Source organism: Marmota monax, unplaced genomic scaffold (assembly GCF_021218885.2).
Source record: "Marmota monax isolate L192 unplaced genomic scaffold, Marmota_monax_Labrador192_F-V1.1 WCK01_AAM20220418_F8-fsc00040, whole genome shotgun sequence".
Classification (NCBI taxonomy): Eukaryota; Metazoa; Chordata; class Mammalia; order Rodentia; family Sciuridae; genus Marmota; species Marmota monax.
The window spans coordinates 3,589,452-3,610,666 of record NW_026692782.1 but is presented as its reverse complement, the minus strand read 5'-3'; the positions used below and the strand labels follow the sequence as shown (position 1 = coordinate 3,610,666).

At 35.3% G+C, this 21,215-nt stretch overlaps 1 protein-coding gene across 4 annotated transcripts in view; it reads right to left on the bottom strand.

The window, feature by feature from the left end:
• The window catches only part of Ddx60 (DExD/H-box helicase 60), a 100,637-nt gene that overhangs the window by 39,301 nt on the left and 40,121 nt on the right, over nt 1–21,215 (bottom strand). For all 4 annotated transcript variants that reach the window (XM_046447873.2, XM_046447874.2, XM_046447871.2 and 1 more), the window contains 11 exons: nt 19,736–19,902; nt 19,069–19,227; nt 17,235–17,384; nt 13,828–13,947; nt 12,647–12,742; nt 9,563–9,678; nt 8,651–8,781; nt 8,446–8,555; nt 3,229–3,333; nt 2,562–2,690; nt 1,416–1,540 (listed from right to left, as the gene is read on the bottom strand). In XM_046447873.2, the coding sequence (XP_046303829.1) occupies nt 1,416–1,540; nt 2,562–2,690; nt 3,229–3,333; nt 8,446–8,555; nt 8,651–8,781; nt 9,563–9,678; nt 12,647–12,742; nt 13,828–13,947; nt 17,235–17,384; nt 19,069–19,227; nt 19,736–19,902 (1,408 nt within the window). The remainder of the gene's footprint in view (nt 1–1,415; nt 1,541–2,561; nt 2,691–3,228; nt 3,334–8,445; nt 8,556–8,650; nt 8,782–9,562; nt 9,679–12,646; nt 12,743–13,827; nt 13,948–17,234; nt 17,385–19,068; nt 19,228–19,735; nt 19,903–21,215) is intronic.

Below are 21,215 nucleotides of genomic sequence, written 5' to 3'. Positions count from 1 at the left end.
TAGGAGACCAAATGCGCATATGAAAGACATTCTCCTCATACCAGAAAAAAAAAAAACCTTATCATCAAGGATGAGAAGTTGAAGCCAATGAAAATCTCATATAAAATTGGTTGAACTAATCCTTATCCTGCTAGTCAATCTTCCACCCAATTAATCACCCAGACCCAATCCTTTTTCGTCAGGTCACATTTTCACAACTTCTTACTCTTTGTCCATTTCAGCATCAAGTGTGCTGCTCTGTGTCTTTGGATCTTTGTTTCCTTATGAAAGATCCCATGCCAAATAAAATTTAAATTAATTTATAGGATTTTCTCCCATTGAACTTTTTTATGTCCATTTCATTCACAAACCTAGCATGAAAAAAACCTAAGGGGACAGAGGTAAAATGTTGCCTCCCCTGCATTATAAATTTATGAAAACAAACACTTATTTTTTTTTCTATTTTGTAGAAAGACATTTATAAATATTCCAGAGACACAGAATGATTTTTGTGTCTCACTGACATCCATGGTGATGCTTGAAAATGAGAGAAGTAAGCTGTATGAATTCTTCATGGTGAAGAAATTGATTTTCCTTGTCCCAATAGTGAAGATAAAAGTAGTGATTTTTATTGTAACCCTTAAAATTTCCAAATACAGCCTTACATTCACCTATCATCATTACTGTGAATGTACACTACCAATGATGATTCATTACTATTTATATGTGAACAAATTACGCTAAACGTCAGTACCGGAACAAGATTACGTGTCTTTGTTTATATAAAGATTTCAAGGCCTAAGTGTAGTTAGAAAGTATCTAGAGTGAATCAAGTATTCTATGCTGATCCCAAACTGTATTATCAAGGTTTATCCAGGATACAGAATATGATCCACTACATAAATTATATATTGATGCTGGACTAATTGAACTCCTATATTTAAGTTATGTTATACGATAACATATAAAATTTAGCAAGATATCAATGCCTCTAGGTGATAGTGTTCATTATTATGAATTAAAAATACTAAAACACCCTACCAATAAATAATCTAGAATATTGTAAGATATTTTATGTGAGACAGTAGTGTGCATGTACATTTAATTTGTTTTACAAAAGATCTAGGTATGTATTGAAAGTTAACAAGATCTAAAAATAACAACAACAATAATAATAAAGTAATGAAAAGCTTATACAAAAAAAGAAAAAATATCAAAGCAAATAAAGAAGACCATTTGTAATAGCACAACTAAAATATTTTATAAGAATTGAGCTAGAAAGGTATATTTTTAAATGACATGCATTTGAATAAAAAAATGGGCACCAAAATAATAATAAATACTATATTACAGCATTGAAGTTTGTATAACTCTCCTTTAAAGGGATGAGTCTAATATAAATTTAAATAAAGAACAAATTAAATTAAATAACTTACAAAAAGAACAATGCAGGCAACTTCCCCATTGTCTTTAGCTTCTCAACAAGAAGTGGAAATAGTTCTAGCATATTTCCTGAATAAGAGCTTGAGTGCGGACTCAGTTTTCTCAGTACCTCTTTGGCCTGTGGAAGGAATAAAACACTTGTGTTTAGTTCTGCATAGTAAAGAATAAAGTCACTATTTCTGGCAAAAATATTTCCATCGTCATCTTATCCTTCTTCATGGTTCCTTAAAATAGTCGTAAGAGGCTGTTATGAAACTACGCCAAGAACCTCCAAAGAAATATGCAGTCATTAGACTAGAAAACAAAGATTTGTTAGAAACATACACACACACACACACACACAATGTGTAACTTCTAAGGCAGCTCAATCTGTCAGAAAGAGGAGGATGGCTCAGTGATTAATGCTTGTTCCACTATGGCAGAAGTTTATGGGAAGCCAGTTCCTCCCCCCGCCATATTGGAAAATCACTCTCTAACATATTTTTAAAACTCTTTTGTAGTGAAACAACCAAAAGAAAGTGTGAGTTAATTGTATTCTGCTTCTTCCTGGAAGAAAATCAAATTAGAGTGAGAAAAAAATATCACATGAGCAATTTCCATATACGTCACTCCTAAAACAATCAGAAACCTCCATTTGTGAAAACATATGACAAATATAAAAACCATCAACTTGTTTAAAATAAATATGTATAAAATAATGATTCCGGGTTGAGTTCTTAACACAGCGTTTATTTCTCTAATTTGAAATAAAAATCAAAAAAAAAAAAAGAATTACAAGATTAAAAAGGAAAGAAGAATAAAATCTCTCAGCTCGTGTGAGTCAGGTGTCTGCTGTGGAGGCATCAACACCACAAGCACTGAGGATACTGACTCTTCTTCCTCTTCCTGTCCATAAAAACACCCAAGAGGAATCAACAGCCTCTGGGTCATGTTTTAGGGGTCACTGAGAATCAGGCTAACACCAAATTCCTTTCTCTCTTTTTATTCCATCTCTGAATCACTAGATTTCCTGTTCAACATAAAATTCTAAAATGAATATTGAAAATTTAAAAAAAAACACAAACAGTATTAACCAAGTACTATAACTCAAGAAAATGATAAAGACTATTGAGTGCTTTCCAAAAATGTGTGAAAATTACCTTTTCTTCATTGCCATTTTTAACCCAACTTGTTAATTCTGCCTTTAAGCTCTCTTCATATTTTCTAGCGTCCAACTTTTTAATGACTAATTTATTCTTAAAATGAATGAAATTCTCTGGACACAGTTTCTGGAAAACAAATACCACAACATTACATAAAATTATGCCAGAAAATCTAAAGATGTTTTCAACTTCTGCCTCATTGACAGCAAACCCAAGCTTTTAGGGGTAAGAGAGGTGAAGTTCTTTTTATCTCCCTGTAGCTTCTAAAACATAAAACAAAGAGAATGCAAAAGCTCTTCAAAGGAAAGGGTTCAGAACAACAAAATCAAAGAAGGAAACAGCAATTGGGACACAAGGAGGCAAGTGTTGTGAAAGACAATAGCAGACCAGAAATCCAAGGTATAGGAGGGGACCAAACATTGTCATATCCCAGAAGCTGAAAGAAGAAACATTTGCAAGATTTAAAATAAAAAGCCAATTAAAAACTATTAAAACATAAAGTGTTAGGAAGAGGAATGTATGAGAAGGAGCCATTTTATTTTGGAAAGGGTCCACTAATAATTTTAAAAGGTCAAATACAAGTGACAAAGGGTGAGAGCTTATCATTCTAAACCGCAGTATTACCATCCTCTTTAATGACATTAATTCAATGAATACTATTTACCTGGGCATCCGGCCAGTTGTTCCAGGTTTCAAGCATGGTGTCATAAAGTTGTACGCTTTCTCGAGGTGAAAAGGTTAGATCAGAAGGAAATCCACATCTTTCAATCTATGTTTAAAATAAAATTGAACATTTTAATATTCTTTTTCTATTTTATCTTCTGACTTACTCTTTGCTACAAGACATTGAGAGACACTAAACTAAAATGTTCAATTGTTGAGTGATAGGTATTAAATGCTAATAAAATACTTTCCATCAGTGACCCTGAATTACTAAAATAGAAAAAAAAAGAGTTTACCAAAAAGCTTTTATTTATTTCCTAAAACTTTGCAATTAGGCTGATTTTTTTTTGTAGAATGCTTTTATAGTTCAGCTCAGAGTGATGGGAAGCCAAAAGATTTGTGGACTCTGTTTAAACAAGACTACACAAACTCTACCCTGCAATTGAAATTAATTTAACTAAGAATATGAATATTCTTTTTTAAGTGTACTGAGCAAGGCTAAGAAGGGGAAATCTTTGCCTAAGTTCTAAGACAGAAACTAGGTCAGCTTCAAGATAAAAGCTCTCAGACCACCTTCAAGACACTCCAAAACATTTCTTCCATAGACCACTGACGGGTATGCTTTAAGTCTACTTGGATGTGCCCACCATTCTGTTTTTCCACAAATATTTTAAGTGAAAATAAAAAAAAAAATCTGTCCTCAAAAAATTTTATTGTGATATGCTCTACTGATTTCAATGTTACTATTATAAATAAATTTCATGTGAAATCTTGATCCTTGAAATGTTAATAGGTATTTGCTCTAAACTGAACATTTGTGTCCTTTCCAAATTCATATGTTGAAACCTAAGCCCTAATGGAGGCAAGCCCTACTGGAGGCTTTTGGAGGTAATATCTTTGGGAGGTAATTCAGTTACGAGGGTGTAACTCTCACAAATAGAATTAATTTTGTTATATAAGAAACCCCAGAGGGCTCCTTGCCCATTATGCCATGTGAAGATATAGCAAGAAGGCAGCCATATAAGAATCAGACAGTGGGCCCTTGCCACACACCAAATCTGCCAGCACCTTGATCTTGGTCTTACCAACTTGTATAATGTGAAAAATAGATATTTGTTTTCTAAGCCATCTAATCTCTGGTATTTTTGTTATAGGAGCCTACTGGATGACCCATGATAATATCCCTCAAACCTCTGCCAAAAAAAGAAAAAAGAAAAAAAGAAGGAGGAGAGGAATTTTATGTGTCCTATTCAATAGGATTCCTTAGATTTCTCATTGGGAAAAATGTTAAACCTCAAAAAAGCAATTAGACTATGAAGATTTCTCCAAAAAAAATCAATAATAATTCACTTGTTTTAGTAAAAACTTGTTTTAAAATCCAGTTTTGGAAGTTCTGGGCAAAGGGAGCCACTACAAATACAACATAACTGAAAAAAAAAATGGAGATGATATTTGGTAGAACGGAAAATTCAGAAGAGTTTAATCAGATGGTCTGATTCTAATTCAACCTCTAAATGCTAGTTGCTTACCTTTAATGTAAGAATTAAAATACTTATACTTCCACCACTTACAGACCAGTAAGAGCAAACAAATAAAATCTGCTCACATGTTCTTTAAACTTCTAAAATCAGAGGATGAAAAAACTGCACGGAATAACCAATTAGCATCACTCAATCTGAGCATTTAAAGCAGACTCAATGGTAAAGACTACATTATACCAAAATTCTAAATGAACATAGTATTTTGGAATGTTGCCATTTTGTTCTTTTATCAACTATTACTTGAAAGTTGTTACTTATACTGCCTAATTAAGACGTAAATCCCATTCTTTTATAGAGGCCTGACTTTTCTCATTTCTAAAATGGATAATTCTGCTGAGAGCCACAGCCGAGTCGGAATGGCCCCTGGCATTTTGCCAACAGTATTGGTTGAGAGGCAAGCCATTAAGATGATGCTGGATTGATTCAATTGTATATTACACCTTTACTGTCCACCTCGGCCGCTACTTTGGAGTTCTTGCTACTTTGGAGTTCTCGCGGGGATTCCTGGAGAGTTCGCATTGGTTGGGAAAGTGCTGGAGGAGGAATTTCTGGTTGGTGGTTCCTGGAGGAGTGGCTTGGGTGGTGTTTGGGAGAGTTCCCCGGGGAGCGTGTGTGGAGTGTGTTGGTGGAGTTCAGAAATAAAGTTTGTTCCTGCTTCAGTGGCTCGTGATTTGTGCCCAGCCAGACTGCGGCATAATTCTGCTTATGCTATTGGTTTGTTGTGAGAATTATTTAGATATTATATGGAACAGGCCTATCAGAATGCCTGGCACATGACTTCAGCTGTTAATATGATCCATTAATTATCAACTTATAATTATTAATTTTAAAAATCCATTTAGCAATTCTGTGGCTAAAAGCTGGGAATTCAGCTTAGTTGTTTTCCACTACATAATAACTAATGAACTGGGAAACTTGAGGCAGTTTCAGTAGACAATGAAGAGAAATAAATGGTCACACATTTGTACCATCTTTTACTTAGAAGCCCAGTGGTGTTCTACCATAATACTATTTTTGTATCCACATTGCCCAAAATGTCACAGGTACTGGTAAGCATTGATCCACACTGAGCAGGGAGAGATAGCATTTCTTTCAAGGGCTTCCTGGGCTGCTGGCTCTCCGAAAGTCAGCAGCTGTCCCTGTGTGGCATGACAATTGGTGGCAAAAGCCAGACAAGGCTGTGCTTAGCCAGAAGCAAGTCATATATGGGCTAAGGGTGATCCCTTGCCACAGCTGGATTAAGGCCAGCTCACTTGTCCTGTACCATCCCTTCCCTTCTGAAATCACTTTTCTGATACAGCTAAAGAGGAAAGAACCAAGATGGATGGTTCTTCTCTCTATGCTGTCAGAATTTATTATGTTTTCTTCTTACTTCTCAGTTCTTTCATATTAATTTGAAGTATATAACACAAGGTTAGAAACTATTTACCCTTTGGGAGTCTATTAATTTTTTCATCACTGCTACTTTAGGAAATGTCCTACATAAACCCATGTTATGCACACAGTTGTCAAAACATACCTAATAATGCCAAAGCCTTTGTATCTATTCACCCTGCCTTCTTCCTACAAAAGTCTAGGAGTCTTAAGAAGACTCGTTCAACAGCATGCCTTTTGCAAAAGTCATATGGGGTCAGAGCACACTGCAGCAATTCCCTTGCTTTCCAGTTACTCCATTAATAGCTGCTGAGAATAGAGGAAAGGCACTTGGACCAGAATGACCATTTCAGCATGTATTCTGAACCACAACACTCATTGCTGCTTAAGATAACCCGCCTTGAGTGCTGGGGCTGTAACTCAGTGGTAAAGCACTGGCTCACCTATGTGAGGCACTGGGTTCGATCCTCAGCACCACATAAAAATAAATGAAGACACTGTATGTTCACCTACAACTAAAAACATATTTTTTTTAAAAAGAGATAACCTGGCCTTGTACAATTTTATACAAAATAAGTATTTTTAGAGTACTATACTGTTTTAAAATACCAGGTAATGATGAAAATGTTAGAGAATCTCTGTTCATCAGAAAGACTGCGAGGGAAGAAGGAAGGGAGAAAGAGAGGAGGAGGATAGAAGGGTAGAAAGAAGGAAGGGAAGGATGGAAGGAAGGAGGGAGAGAGGAAGGGAATTATTGTATTATTAAGTCTAGGATTTTTGTCTATGTTCTAGGTTTGGGGTGTGAATTAAGTCACAGGAGTGTTATTTTTATTTTAGCCAGAACATTGTCAAAAATAAAAAGAAGCTCCCCTCATAAAATCCTATTCGAAATTTACCATCATTCCCATGACTTTAGTTACTTTTGGAAGCCATGGTAACATAGCGTGAAAGTTATAAAGTGCATTCATTCATTCAGGATTTTGTTCAATATATCCTCCAAAGAAGCGTGGTGAAATCCATCTGTCTGAGATTGCATCTTGGCCCCATTTAGCAATTCAATGTCTAGTAAGTTGGTTGAGTTCTCTGTGCCTGACCTTCCTCATTTGTCAAATGAAAATAGTAACAGGACATCTATCATACAATCATGATGGCTAAAAGAGGTGAAATATGTAAAACTCAATTTTCGCCTGTTCATTAGTTATTGTGTACTAGAAAACAACTCAACTGAACTCCTAGCTTTTAGCCTTAGAATTGCTTAATGGATCTTTAAAATTAACAATTATAAGCTCATAATTAATTGATCATGTTAACAGCTGAAGCACAGTCATGTGCCAGGCATTTTGATAGGCCTGTTACATATAACATCTAATTTAACTCTCACAACAAATCAATGGCATAGGCACAATTATCCATTTTAGAAATGAGAACATGAAGCAAATGCTCAATTTTGGTTGGCTATCCTTATTTAACACACACTGAGTAAGTACTTTTAACACACATAGCAGTTTGTTAGGAACCACAGGAACATAAAATGTGTCTTTATCCTGCAAAGATAAGGAAGAAATGAATGTAAATCTACTTTAGCAGCAAGCTGGTTGGTGTCACATAAGAAACAACAACAAGAGGCTGTGGAGAGAAGATGACCTAGCTAAGGGAGTCACTGAAGGATTCTGAGAATATGTCATATTAGAAGAGCCATGAAAGAATGATATCTAGATCACTAGCATTTGGCATCTGGGGTGAAATATTCTAGTAACAATGTACAGCATGAGGGCTTCTGAGTAAGGTACACCTAATAGATGAGTGAAAAAGATACTGAGGTGACGTCATAGAAGACCTGGATTGTGAAGCTACAGAACTATGCATTCAAGCCCTCTCCAAAGGAAAACAATTAATGTATTGGAAAGACCAGGATATGCATAAGGAGGCTTAATATGTAGGATATGTTTAACTTTTCATGTTGTGGAAGGCAGACACACTATTGACTAGTTATCACTCAGATAGGAAAATAGGAGTTTAAGTGGACCATTTATGAGAATGGGATGAGAAATATGCAAAAATAAAGTTTAAAAAATCAATCCTGACTCATACCCCAGCACCCTAGCTGAAATCCTTTTAAGGCTCCGCCTTATTGGTTTACTATCAAATCATACCGCAATGTTAGTGAGAACTGTCTTTGTCTCAATTCATAATGATCAGATTCTCACATGTACTGATTAAGTTTAAAATAGGCAGCTTTTCAATTATAATATATGCAAAGAATTTATATCACTCAAAGCAAATATGGCTGAAGTATTACTTACATGATCTGTTGTTAATGCGGCACATGGGTGAAAGTGATCAAAACAAATGTCATCATTTTTTACTGAACATAAGTACTTCTCTAAATCATTGTATCTCTCTCCATAGAGCACTAGAATTAAAAGCAAGAATTTTTGATAATGAAAACACAATGTCTGGAATAATTTAAAGTGAAAGACAAAATTTATGTGAATATATCAAACATACCAAGTCTAACTTTATATGACTGTTTGGCTTGCCAGTGGTCTTTGGGAACAGTGGCATTTTTCTTAGAAGCAATTCCTCTTGCCATTACATCATCTTCTTCTTTCCAGTAATTTTTTACTGATTGTAACCACCTAAAAATTAAATCTACATATTATTTTGGTAGAAAATGGGAACATTTTCCCAAATTAAAAAGTTTAAGCAAAGCAAATTTCCTGGGCCGTTAAGGAAATTGACTCAGGAGCCAGACTCTGTTAGATGGAATCCTAGTCTCACTACTTCTCTTTGTGACTCTCAATTGATCACTTAGTCATTCTGTGCCTCATTTTAAATACATTATTTACATTATTACCTGATAATGATAATAATGAAAATAATAGTAAATCATAGAGGTTGCTTGTTTTTAAAATAAATTAGCAGATGCAAAATACTTAAGAGTAGTACCCACAATAGGAGGTATGGAATACCTTATTATAATTGTTATTAGTTGGCAAAAAACCCCAGTGACAAAATGATCTTTTATTCCAACTAGTAAAGCAATCTTTCTAAACATTTCTACAAATTAGGAAAATAGAACTCAGGGCTAATGGCTGTTAGTATGCCTTTTTGTTTGTTTGTTTGTTTCCTGGTGAAGGACAAAATAGGAAGATATATCTATCATTTCTTCTTAAGATTTTTTGAGGTATGAAGGGGAATCCCCTACTCAATTGCCGATCTGGCTGGGGGAGTCCTTCATATTTCTTTGTACAGGGTGGCTAACACCTGTCAGGAGTGCTATACAGACATCATCTTCAAGATCCAGAGATAAACTATTAGTTGATAACAAAGTCATGAAACTTTTTAGATCCCATAAAGTATGAAATTCAAACATTCAAAATAGGTAAAAATTCTGTCCAGACAGAACCCAGTTCCTACTCAGTGAGATGTTCGGGGTTACTTATGGTAGCCGAAAGAGCCAAAAAAGGACATCGGATCATGACAAGGAGATGCTCCCAGATTTCTGCTCCAATTTCTCCACCAAGACAATGGACCTATTAAAGTAAAAAAAAAATTCTCAATTTAAAAGTTCATTATAAAAAATAGCAAATGAAAATAAAACATGAAACCTTAAAATCATCATACATATTTTCCATTACCTTTAATCAATATGCCAAGTTTAAAGAAGTATTGGAAAATCCACGTAATAGAAAATCTTGTCACCTAAACTTTCCTCAATCCCCATAACCACCCACCAATAATTCCTCTTTAATTTTCTTTCAAAACTATCTTTCCAACCTATGCCTTTCTATGTGTACTGCCAAACAAGCTGCAGTTACATTTTAATTGCACAACCACCATATTCTCCTAACCACAGTCTTACCTTCCCTTCTTGCGCCCTACTTCACAGCCAAAATCATACATTTCAAGGACAAATTACATTAGGCCATGTCCCTTTAAATTTCTTCCATATTTTTTTTCCATTGAATGTGGAACTAACTAAAAATTTTTTAATAGGATGCATGTTAGGGTTTAAATATGAGGTATCCCTCAAAAGCTCATGTGTGACATAGTGCAAGAAGGGTTAGAGGTGAAATGATTGGATTATGAGAGCCTTAACCCAATCAGTGAATTAATCTCCTGATGAGCATTAACTGAATGGTTACTATAGGCAGGTAGGGTGTGGCTGGAGGAGGTGGGTCTCTGGGGGTATGCCTTTGGAGTATATATTTTGTCCTTGTAAAGCAGAGCATGAGCACATGCATGTTTCTCTCTCTCTCTCTCTCTTTTTCTCTCTCTCTCTCCCCCTCCCTCCCTCTCTCCCTCTCTCTCTCCTTCCTGGTATTGTTTTGGGCTGTTTTTCTCCACCACACTTCTCCGCCATGATGTTCAGCCTTGAACCCAAAGAATGGAGCCAACCGTCTATGGACTGAGACCTCTGAAAACCTTTCCTCCTCTATATTGTTTTTGTCAGGTCTTTTGGTTACAGCAGTGAAAAAAGCTCAGTAAAACAATATATAAAGCCTGGCATTATTTGGCTACTGCTGCCTCTCTCTACCATGGGTACTATGACTTATTTTCTCTTCTTCAACCTACAGAGTTCAGCCCCACTTCTCTCCTTAAAAATGACTTTTCTGACCCCCATTGTTGAGCCATGCTCCTAACACACCCTGCCTTTAGATCCCATAAATTATGAAATTGAAACATTCAAAATAGGTAAGCATTCTGTCCAGATAGAGCCCAGTTCCTACTCAGTGAGATGTTCAGGGTTATTTATGATAGCTGAAAGAGTCAAAAAAAAAAAGACATTGGATCATGACAAGGAGATGCTCCCAGATTTCTGCTCCAATTTCCAGGTGTTAGCCACTCCTCTCTTCAGAGTAGGTACCAATGTGGGTTTTCAGTCACTTGTGTGCTTACATGTTTAATCTCTCTTTCTCATTTAAACTGTAACCTTAGACCTGGGTATTCCTAGCACGGACACAGATGGGGCACTAAAGAGGCACTCCATAACAATTTGCTGAATAAATGAATGGATGTCTTTTGACCTTGACAAATTAAACTAGATTCAAGAAAGATTCTCAAATGTGATCTTAATTAAGCAAATTAAAATAATGTATCTGGCAATCAACTGAAAAGGATTTACTATGAGAGGTAGGTATTTGAAATATATAGATGTAAACATAGGTATGGATATATACACACATACATATTTTGCACTGCCCATTTTTTTTATTCTGGTCAGATGACACACTGCTTTATAAAATACTAATTATTTGCACTGGTTAGTTAGCACTTTTCCCTGACTACCAGAAGAGATATTAGGTTTCAAAGCCTTTCAGTTTTACTATTATATAAAATCGGGAAAACAGAGATATCCAATGTCATATCACTTCAAAGTTTCAAGATAAGACTATAATCTAAGGCTCTCAATGGCATAGACAAAGTTTTTGGATTTTTTTTAAACATGAATACTCAAAGCCCTCAGAATAGAATACATACTGATTAACCAAAAATAAATACAGCAAATTGGGATCACACAAATCAAAAGCACAATCTATTTGGTAATTCCAAGTTTATGATAAGGAAAATGGAAGTTCCATATAAACTTGTTATCTTTTCCCCCACTTTAAATCGAAAATACCTTGGAACAAGAGGATAGATCATTTTATAATATTTTAGTCTCTTTAAATATCCTTAATGATGCTGCTCTGGAACTTTGCTAAACATTTTCCATGTGACTTATAAATCTGCACTGTTTTTTATCCTGCTCTCTCTCTAACTCTATGAGGTACCTATATGTTCATGAGGACCCCCGTGTTCTCTGGTTCCATTGGATTTGGTTGACAGAGAGCCTTGGAAGGGGATCAGATTAAGAGAGGAGAAAGAGGCTGAGGTCTTCATTCCATTGGCTGCCTTAGTCCAAGGTTTCCTTGAGCCAGGTGTTTTCCTCAATGGCGTAACTACTCCTGAGATGTGGCCAACATAATCAGAATCTCCTTTTTTTTTTTTTTTTGAGTTTAATGCTTCCCTACCTTGTCCTCTTCAGCCCAGGGACACATTACTACCTCTGAATCACTACATTAACACTTATAGATTTCATCACATACTACTTTGAAATTTATGCTTCTTGAATTTTGAGTGTGGCATTGGTTTTCCATTGGCACCATGACAGATAAAGTCATTTGGGTCATTGACATCATTGGCAGAGAACCAATTTTATTGCTTTAGAGATCAAAAATTGAACTTTGAAATCTTTCTCCAGGGAAACTTATTCCTGGATGTTTGAATTCTGTTTCTCCTAAAACAAAAGTCTCCAATGAAAGTTTCCTCTTGCACACAGAACTGCATGGGGTGAATAAACCAATATGCCCAATTGAGAAAAGGGGAGCCAGAAAACTGATTGTGATCTACTAGGGAAATGGTTCAGAAGAAAGTACCTTCCTAATATGAACTTCAGCCAATGGGAAGATACAATGAAGTATGAGAGATATTAACCCAGAGAAATAATATCTCACCTACCTCATCAAATATAACATATCGGATCCTTTTTACCCAGTTTTGGCGATGAGGAGATAGCAGAAGAATTTCAAAGCAGGCAGGCACTGTAACAAGCACCTAAAAATAATAATATAATGTGAACTAACATTTTGAGCACTTATTATGTGCCAGGATAGTTATAACACTGTATAAGATAGGCTTATGAGTTCTGAATGTGCACACTGATAAGGAGGATATAATATTCCTTCTGAGAACTGTTTTCATTATATTGTGATATTCATTGGAACCATATGAAACTTCAGTTTTTGTAGTCCAAAATAGTTAAAATATAAGATGTGAAGTTTAAATTCCTTTTTATAAAAAGAGATTAGAAAGAAGAATTATTCATTGTCACAGGCTTGATTCTTTAAAACCTAACCCTGACCTAGTTTGGGCAGAATGATATTAGCTAAGAATCAACAAGGGATGTAGCATGGTGCAGAGGGAGAGGCCAAACTATCAACCAGACTTGAAGGAAGCTCAGCTCACCTGGCTCAGGACTCTAGATGAATATAGCCATCAAGCCAAAGTAGCCCATTTTTTGTCCCCCTCTCTAGCTACATCACAGAATATGGACTATGGAGGCAGAACTGGGGACATTAACAGCTGGTGCTATTTTGACCATACTCCCACATCTGGGCAAAAGTCCTTCTTGAAAGCCAATCTAGGTAGCGTAATTCCATGTGTACTATACTATGTTCTATGATCACATGTTCATCTTCTGTTAAAGTCTTAATCACTGATCTACAAGCTCAATAGGAGCTTTAATTAACTCCAGGTACACTATCCATAATGCAACATTTAAGAAATTATGTTGAACATACTTAGTAAGTATTTATCAAGAGAAAGTAATTATGATTGAAATTGATTTTTCATAACTTGAGAATTCTCTGGATGGATTTTGAATTTGTTTATAAACCAAGATGATATAATGAACTACAAATGAAATCTGAAATGAAAATGTAATTACCTTAGAGAAAGGTGAGTTCTTTCTCACTCTTTGAAATGTAACAAAATCACATTTTCTCTAAAGCCATTTTTGTCTTTCATAAATTCAAGGAAATTATTTTCAGAAGACCTTGTAAAGGCATTAAGTTTTTCATCAGAGATACTTAAGTACTATCATATAATTTTATATCAAGTTTATTAATTAACAAACCCACCTGACAGTTCAGGGCATCTTGACGATAGTCCCGTGTAAAAACTCCACATAGAACTAAACCACCGGGCAGATTTTTGGTATAGCGATTCTGAACCGTCGCTGCCACTTGATTAACAAGAGCCTGATTGACAAGGAAACAAATCCATAGTCACATGATAAAGTGGAGATAGGTGAAATCTCAGGGGACAATAGGAGATATCCAAAAGTATGTCCAGCCATGACTGCAGAAAGCTTAATAACTTCTTTCCTTTACCCAACTTTCTAAGTAGCATGTGCTCAAGTACTTTCTTTGAGATACTGGACTAGGCATATGCACTTCACTAATAAATTTCAATCTAAAGTAGAACAGAAAAGTCTTCTCCTGAAATAAAAATAAGAAATGCCAGGCTGTGGGTGTAGCTCAGTGGCAGAGCACTTGTCTAGCAATGTGCAAGGCACTGGGTTTCATCCTTAGCATAGTATACAAATAAAATAAAAGCATTCTGTCAAATCTACAACGAAGAAGAAGGAGGAGGAAGAGGAGGAGAAGGAGGAGGAAATAAATGCTGTCCACACAACAGAAAACATAAATGAAAAGCATAATATAGTTGGATGACGAAGACTTAAAAACCATAAGTTTACCGTTGAAGAAAGTCGAGTGAGGACTAGCCAAGGTACCTTGTCCCTCATGTTTGGGAAATCCCCCAGATGTCTAAAGTTTGAATGTATAAATGCCACATTTTTTATCCATTCATCTATTGAAGGGCATCTGGGTTGGTTCCACAGTCTAGCAATTGTGAATTGTGCTGCTATGAACATTGATGTAGCAGTATCCCTGTAGTACGCTCTTTTAAGGTCTTCAGGGAATAGTCCAAGAAGGGCAATAGCTGGGTCAAATGGTGGTTCCATTCCCAGCTTTCCCAGGAATCTCCATACTGCTTTCCAAATTGGCCACACCAGTTTGCAGTCCCACCAGCAATGTACAAGAGTACCCTTTTCCCCACATCCTCTCCAGCACTTGTTGTTGTTTGACTTCATAATGGCTGCCAATCTTACTGGAGTGAGATGGTATCTTAGGGTGGTTTTGATTTGCATTTCTCTGACTGCTAGTGATGGTGAGCATTTTTTCATGTTCTTGTTGATTGATTGTATGTACTCCTCTGAGAAGTGTCTGTTCAGGTCTTTGGCCCATTTGTTGATTGGGTTATTTGTTTTCTTATTGTTTAATTTTTTGAGTTCTTTGTATACTCTGGATATTAGGGCTCTATCTGAAGTGTGAGGAGTAAAAATTTGTTCCCATGATGTAGGCTCCCTATTTACCTCTCTTATTGTTTCTCTTGCTGAGAAAAAACTTTTCAGTTTAAATAAGTCCCATTTGTTGATTCTTGTTATTAACTTTTGTGCTATGGGTGTCCTATTAAGGAATTTGGAGCCCGACCCCACAATATGTAGATCGGAGCCAACTTTTTCTTCTATCAGACGCAGAGTCTCTGATTTGATATCTAGCTCCTTGATCCACTTTGAGTTAACTTTTGTGCATGGCGAGAGGAGGGGATTCAGTTTCATTTTGTTGCATATGGATTTCCAGTTTTCCCAACACCATTTGTTGAAGATGCTATCCTTCCTCCATTGCATGCTTCTAGCTCCTTTATCAAATATAAGATAGTTGTAGCTTTGTGGATTAGTCTCTGTGTTCTCTATTCTGTACCATTGGTCCACCCGCCTGTTTTGGTACCAGTACCATGCTGTTTTTGTTACTATTGCTCTGTAATATAGTTTTAAATCCGGTATCGCTATACCACCTGATTCACACTTCCTGCTTAGAATTGCTTTTGCTATTCTGGGTCTTTTATTTTTCCCTATGAATTTCATGATTGCTTTATCTATTTCTACAAGAAATGCCATTGGGATTTTGATTGGCATTGCATTAAACCTATAGAGAACTTTTGGTAATATCGCCATTTTGATGATGTTAGTTCTGCCTATCCATGAACAGGGTATATTTTTCCATCTTCTAAGATCTTCTTCTACTTCTCTTTTTAGGGTTTTATACAGCACTAAAAAATGACAAAATCATGGAATTTGCAGGGAAATGATGGCACTAGAGCAGATTATGCTTAGTGAAGCTAGCCAATCCCTAAAAAACAAATACCAAATGTCTTCTTTGATATAATGAGAGCAACTAAGAACAAAGCAGGGAGGAAGAGCAGGAAGAAAAGATTAACATTAAACAGACACATGAGGTGGGAGGGAAAGGGAGAGAAAAGGGAAATTGCATGGTAATGGAGGGAGACCCTCATGGTTATACAAAATTACATATAAGAGGTTGTGAGGGGAATGGGAAAATAAACAAGGAGAGAAATGAATTACAGTAGATGGGGTAGAGAGAGAAAATGGGAGGGGAGGGGAGGGGAGATAGTAGAGGATAGGAAAGGTAGCAGAATACAACAGTTACTAATAGGACATTATGTAAAAATGTGGATGCGTAACCGACGTGATTCTGCAATCTGTATTTGGGGTAAAATTGGGAGTTCAAAACCCACTTGAATCAAATGTATGAAATATGATATGTCAAGAGCTTTGTAATGTTTTGAACAACCAATAAAAAAAAGAAAAAAAAATAAAGTTTGAATGTATACAAGAATGAGTACAAAACCCTCCCCAAGATCAAGTATGTATCTAGTCCAGTGAAATCTACAAACCTGTTAGCATCTATATCACACTTAATGACAAATTTTTAAAATCCATACAGATTAAAATGTAAATTTTATAACATAACCATGAAGATATTAGAAGTAACACTTCATGTATTCTCATATATTTTAACACATAAAAACCTATACAAATACTTAATATTATCATTAAAATAATCATAATTATCATTTATCAGAAAAAAATATAATTTTTTCATTAAATATTAAATATTTCACTAAATATCTAAAATTTTCATTAATGAAAAGATAATACTTTTCATTAACAAGAAAAAGTGGGTAAACTTATTCACAAGTAGTTTATTAATAAAGAAATGTCATTTTCCCCTAAATCATTCATAAAAGTGGCCAAGTCATAAATCACAGAAATGCTAATTTAAATATGAGATGATAGGTTTCACCTATCAGTATGGCAAGCACTTACTAAATGACAATAGGAAGGCTGGAACAAGTAAGAGAAGGTACAATATCATATACTACTAGTGGGAATAAAAATGAATTTAAATTTTAGAAGACTTGTTTGGCCGTATGTAGTATCTTGAACTTATCTAATCATCTTAACTTTTATTTCATAGATTTTTTAATAAAATTAATTACTGCTTTCATAAGCATAAAAGCAAAATAAAATAAAGTGAACTAGATCTACCAGGTGACTGTGTGCAGTATTTTTAAAGAGGCTCAGGAAGGAAAGAAAATATTCCATTCTCCTGAGCGCTACCTTTGTTGGTGCGACATACACGACCACCCCTTCATCGCTCTCTTTCAGCACTTTCTCCATGCAGTAGTAGGACACATAGGTTTTGCCCGAGGATGTTGGGGCAACAATCACCGCTGACTCATGTTTATCCACCACGTCCAGGAGCTCTCGCTGTAGGGTTCAGAGCACAATTTGTTCCAATTACATGAACAACATATACCAAAACAGACGTATTAATACATTTCCAATATGATTTTCTGAACCTCTGATGGAATGACTAAGAGTTGTTGACACAAGGAAAATCTCAAGGGCTCCTGCCATTTTCTCAGAGGGTATGATTTTTTATGCTCTTGAGCATCTGAAAGGTAAGCTTGATGTGTGAAAACTGGAAAAGTGAATCTGAATGAAATATCTTAGTGGGAAGATTTTTATTGCTTAGTTTTCATTTAGGAAGTGCAGACTAGCTTTGAGAAATAAAGGCCCCTGGAGCAGCCAATATGCATTTTGTAATGACGCAAATGAAAAATGGATGAGGAGGAGAAACATCAAAGACTCTTCACTATACAGCTTATCTTCTACTTTCTATATTGAAGAATGACAGGCGTCTACTCGGACGGCAGGTAGACTTCAAAAGAAATGTAAACCTACCTGAAGAGCAGAAGATGGAAGAACACTGGAAATCCCAACATGCTCACCTCTTCAATCTGGGCCACATCCCAGAGTGAAGTGGGCATCCGAATGACAATGCGTATGGAATTAAGAGAACATCTGACTGTCTCATGTCCTGAACTGAAATAAGGAGCTGGTTTTCCTGCTCCTGCAAAGGCAGCATGATTTTTTTTTTTTAAGGTAACCCACCGCGCTCATCAGAAGAAAGGTAAAGTCCAAACTCTGGTTTGGATACGGTTTTAGTGTCCATGAAGCAACCTGGAAGTAGGAGGGGTTAGGACCTCTAAGAGATGGGTCTTAGTAAGAGGACCTGAGGTCACTGGGGGCATGCCTTCAGAAGATGGTTCTTATGAGACTTCTTAGTAGTTCTCAAAAGAGGTTTATTACAAAACCTTGAGCCTGGCCCCACTAGCTTTCTATGCTTTTTGTTTTTGAGATGTGATGCTTTCTCACACATTTGTTCCTACTGTGACATGATGCCTCCTTGGGCTTTGAAGCTCCAAAACTGTGACCTAAATAAACCTCTTTATAAATTCAGGCCCTCTCAGGTATCTCACTATATTAATGAAAAGCTGACTAACACAGTCTGATTCTGAGTGGGACAGTCTATTATATTTAACCCCTGAAATTGCATTTTTATAGAGAAACATGCTTACTTTATCAGAAATTTTATATGGTTCATTGTATGCAAAAGCAGATAATTTTCTTCCAAATGTTATAGCCATCAAATTTTGCTTTATGTACATTTATAGAAGAATAACTACTATGGTGGCAGATGCAGTGTGTACATAACTAAACAATTGTCTTTACTGTTTACCCAAATTTTTCTGTGTGCCTTTGTATGTTTACATATGAAATCCTGTTGATACAGGGCCAATCTGGAGGCTGTGTCATAGGATTCAGAGGGATGATAGAAACATCTTAAATTTCAAATTGATGTATGTGAATTTGTCAAATACCTTCAAGGAAATTGTCTATATATTAAATGAAAACTTTTCTTTCTTTAAATAATAAAATAACAGTGTATATTTGTCATTTTAAATAACTAAGTATTTTTAATGGCATGATTCAATATTCAATATTTAAAAGCCTATACCAAATATAATACATAAAACAATAATGAGCAGCTCCAAAGTTCACATATAATAAGAAAATGCAAGAATATTTTTTGCATTCACATCATTACCTGCCATGTGTCAGGAATAAAATCCTGGACCCTTGGATCTGGATCTTTTCTTTCTTCTCTTATCAAATAATGGCCCATGTATTGCAGTTGAAACCGAGCTGGCCCAATGCCAATTGAATATTTATTCTTTTTCTTCTTTTTTATGTCATCCATCACATCCTATATTATTTTAAAACATTATTTTGAAAGTGATTTTAAATTACAACATTATTTAAATGATTAAAATATTTAATATTGAGTTCCTTCCATGTGAAAAGTATTTAACCCCGTTTTAAATTTCATGGACATGTTACCACTTAAATCATTTTCTTCATTGTGAATTAACTAGTAGACATCAAGACTTCCAAATATCCATCATGGTATTTGTGGCTATGAATCTGATAAATAGTTAAAAACAATTGAACAATCACACTATAGTTTTGAGATGTTTTGATAGAATTAAGATTAGTTTAAAAGATCTTCAAAATTATCTGGCTTTTAATTTTTATGTCCAGGTAAGCATTTGTTCAAGATTTGTAATTTTAGACTATACTTCAAGATTGGGCAGGTATATTACTAATAATGATAATATTTTCAATAAAAAAATCTAAAAGAGATGACTGTATTACCAAGACACTTTATAACTCATAATTATTCTATTAAAACAAAGTTGCTCTAAAAACATTACCTTGGTTGGATGTAAAGAACATGCCAACTCCTCAAATCCTAAGTACCTAAGGCATCTGGCTATGAGTTGCCGATCAGCTTCTTGTAAATTCTCTGAGTACTTTTCCATCAAGGAGTGGATCCTTTTCATCATTTGAATGGGTATCACCAAATCTTTTGTGGTTTTACCTTGGTAAAGAATGAAGAAATCAGAGACTGGGATTGTAGTTCAGTGGTAGAGCCCTTGCCCCTCACGCATGAAGCACTGGGTTCCATCCTCAGCACCACATCAAAATAAATAAATAAAACAAAGATAGTGTGTCCATCTACAACTAAAAAAAATATTTTAAAAAAGAATTTTTTAAAAAATCAAATTTTTATTAAAGGCATCAAATTAATAAAGTTTCATTATCCAAGAGTAATTATTCTAACCTATCTTATTCAAATTTGTTATCTTACTTGGCATTTATGGAGATTTGGGAGTACAAAGGCCTAAATAAAATAAAATTAAAGTTTAATTATTCACGCTTCATCTGTATGTATTATTGAGAATATCTGTATCAGGGATAAAAAAAGAAAAAGAAAAATCATGTAGTTCATGATTGAAAAAAGATCATTAAATGTGAACTTTGTAGAAATTTAATGAGAACAGTAAATATTTTCCTCATTATTTTCATGTTTCTTCTACTATGTTCAAAAAAATATTGGTACAACTTTAAATATTTGGTAAAAACTTAGCAACATTATTGAGCACAAGTGTTGACCATAAGTATTTGGTATAAATATTGGAGCCCTTCAATTCAACTGCCAGATCCAAACTTTGAAATCTCTCTCCATTTCTTATAGCCCCGTGTATCCCTTTTATTCTTCCCTTCTGCTAATCTTTTTATTCTTACCATATCAGGGCTCTTTGGACTCCATCTTTCTTTTCATTTTTATCTATTTAATAAATATTACCAAACACCTACTGAGTGCTATAGGAGACTACCCAGGAAATTTAGTAGGGAGTTCTGACTCTTCAGGAAATTCCAGTTCACTTAGAAAGACAATGTGTGTTCCCTGGTTGACCCTGTAGGTATTATGGGAACCTGACTACTGAGGGAGGCTTTATGGAAAGACATTTCATGAAATGGATTCAGGGAATAAGCGGAGTTTCAGTAGATGAAAAATAAGGACGAGGACATTTTTTGTACCAAATGCTTCTTTAAAATTCTCTACTCAACATTCCTTATTTAATTCTCTGTATTATTGGGAAGTTCGACATACCCGAGTAAAAGTCTACATTACCAGAACCATTGTGGTTGGGTGTAGTCTTGTGACTAAGTCCTGATGAAGGACTTCTAAGCAGAAGTTGATAGCTAGGAAAGCTTCTGAAAAGAGAGACACAGAGCTGCAGAGAGGAGATTCTGCCTTCTTCCCTTTCTCCTAATATTTGCTAGAATGCTGTCATCTAGGGAAACAAGATAACTAGAAGAATGTCAACAGGGATAAGGGAATACAAA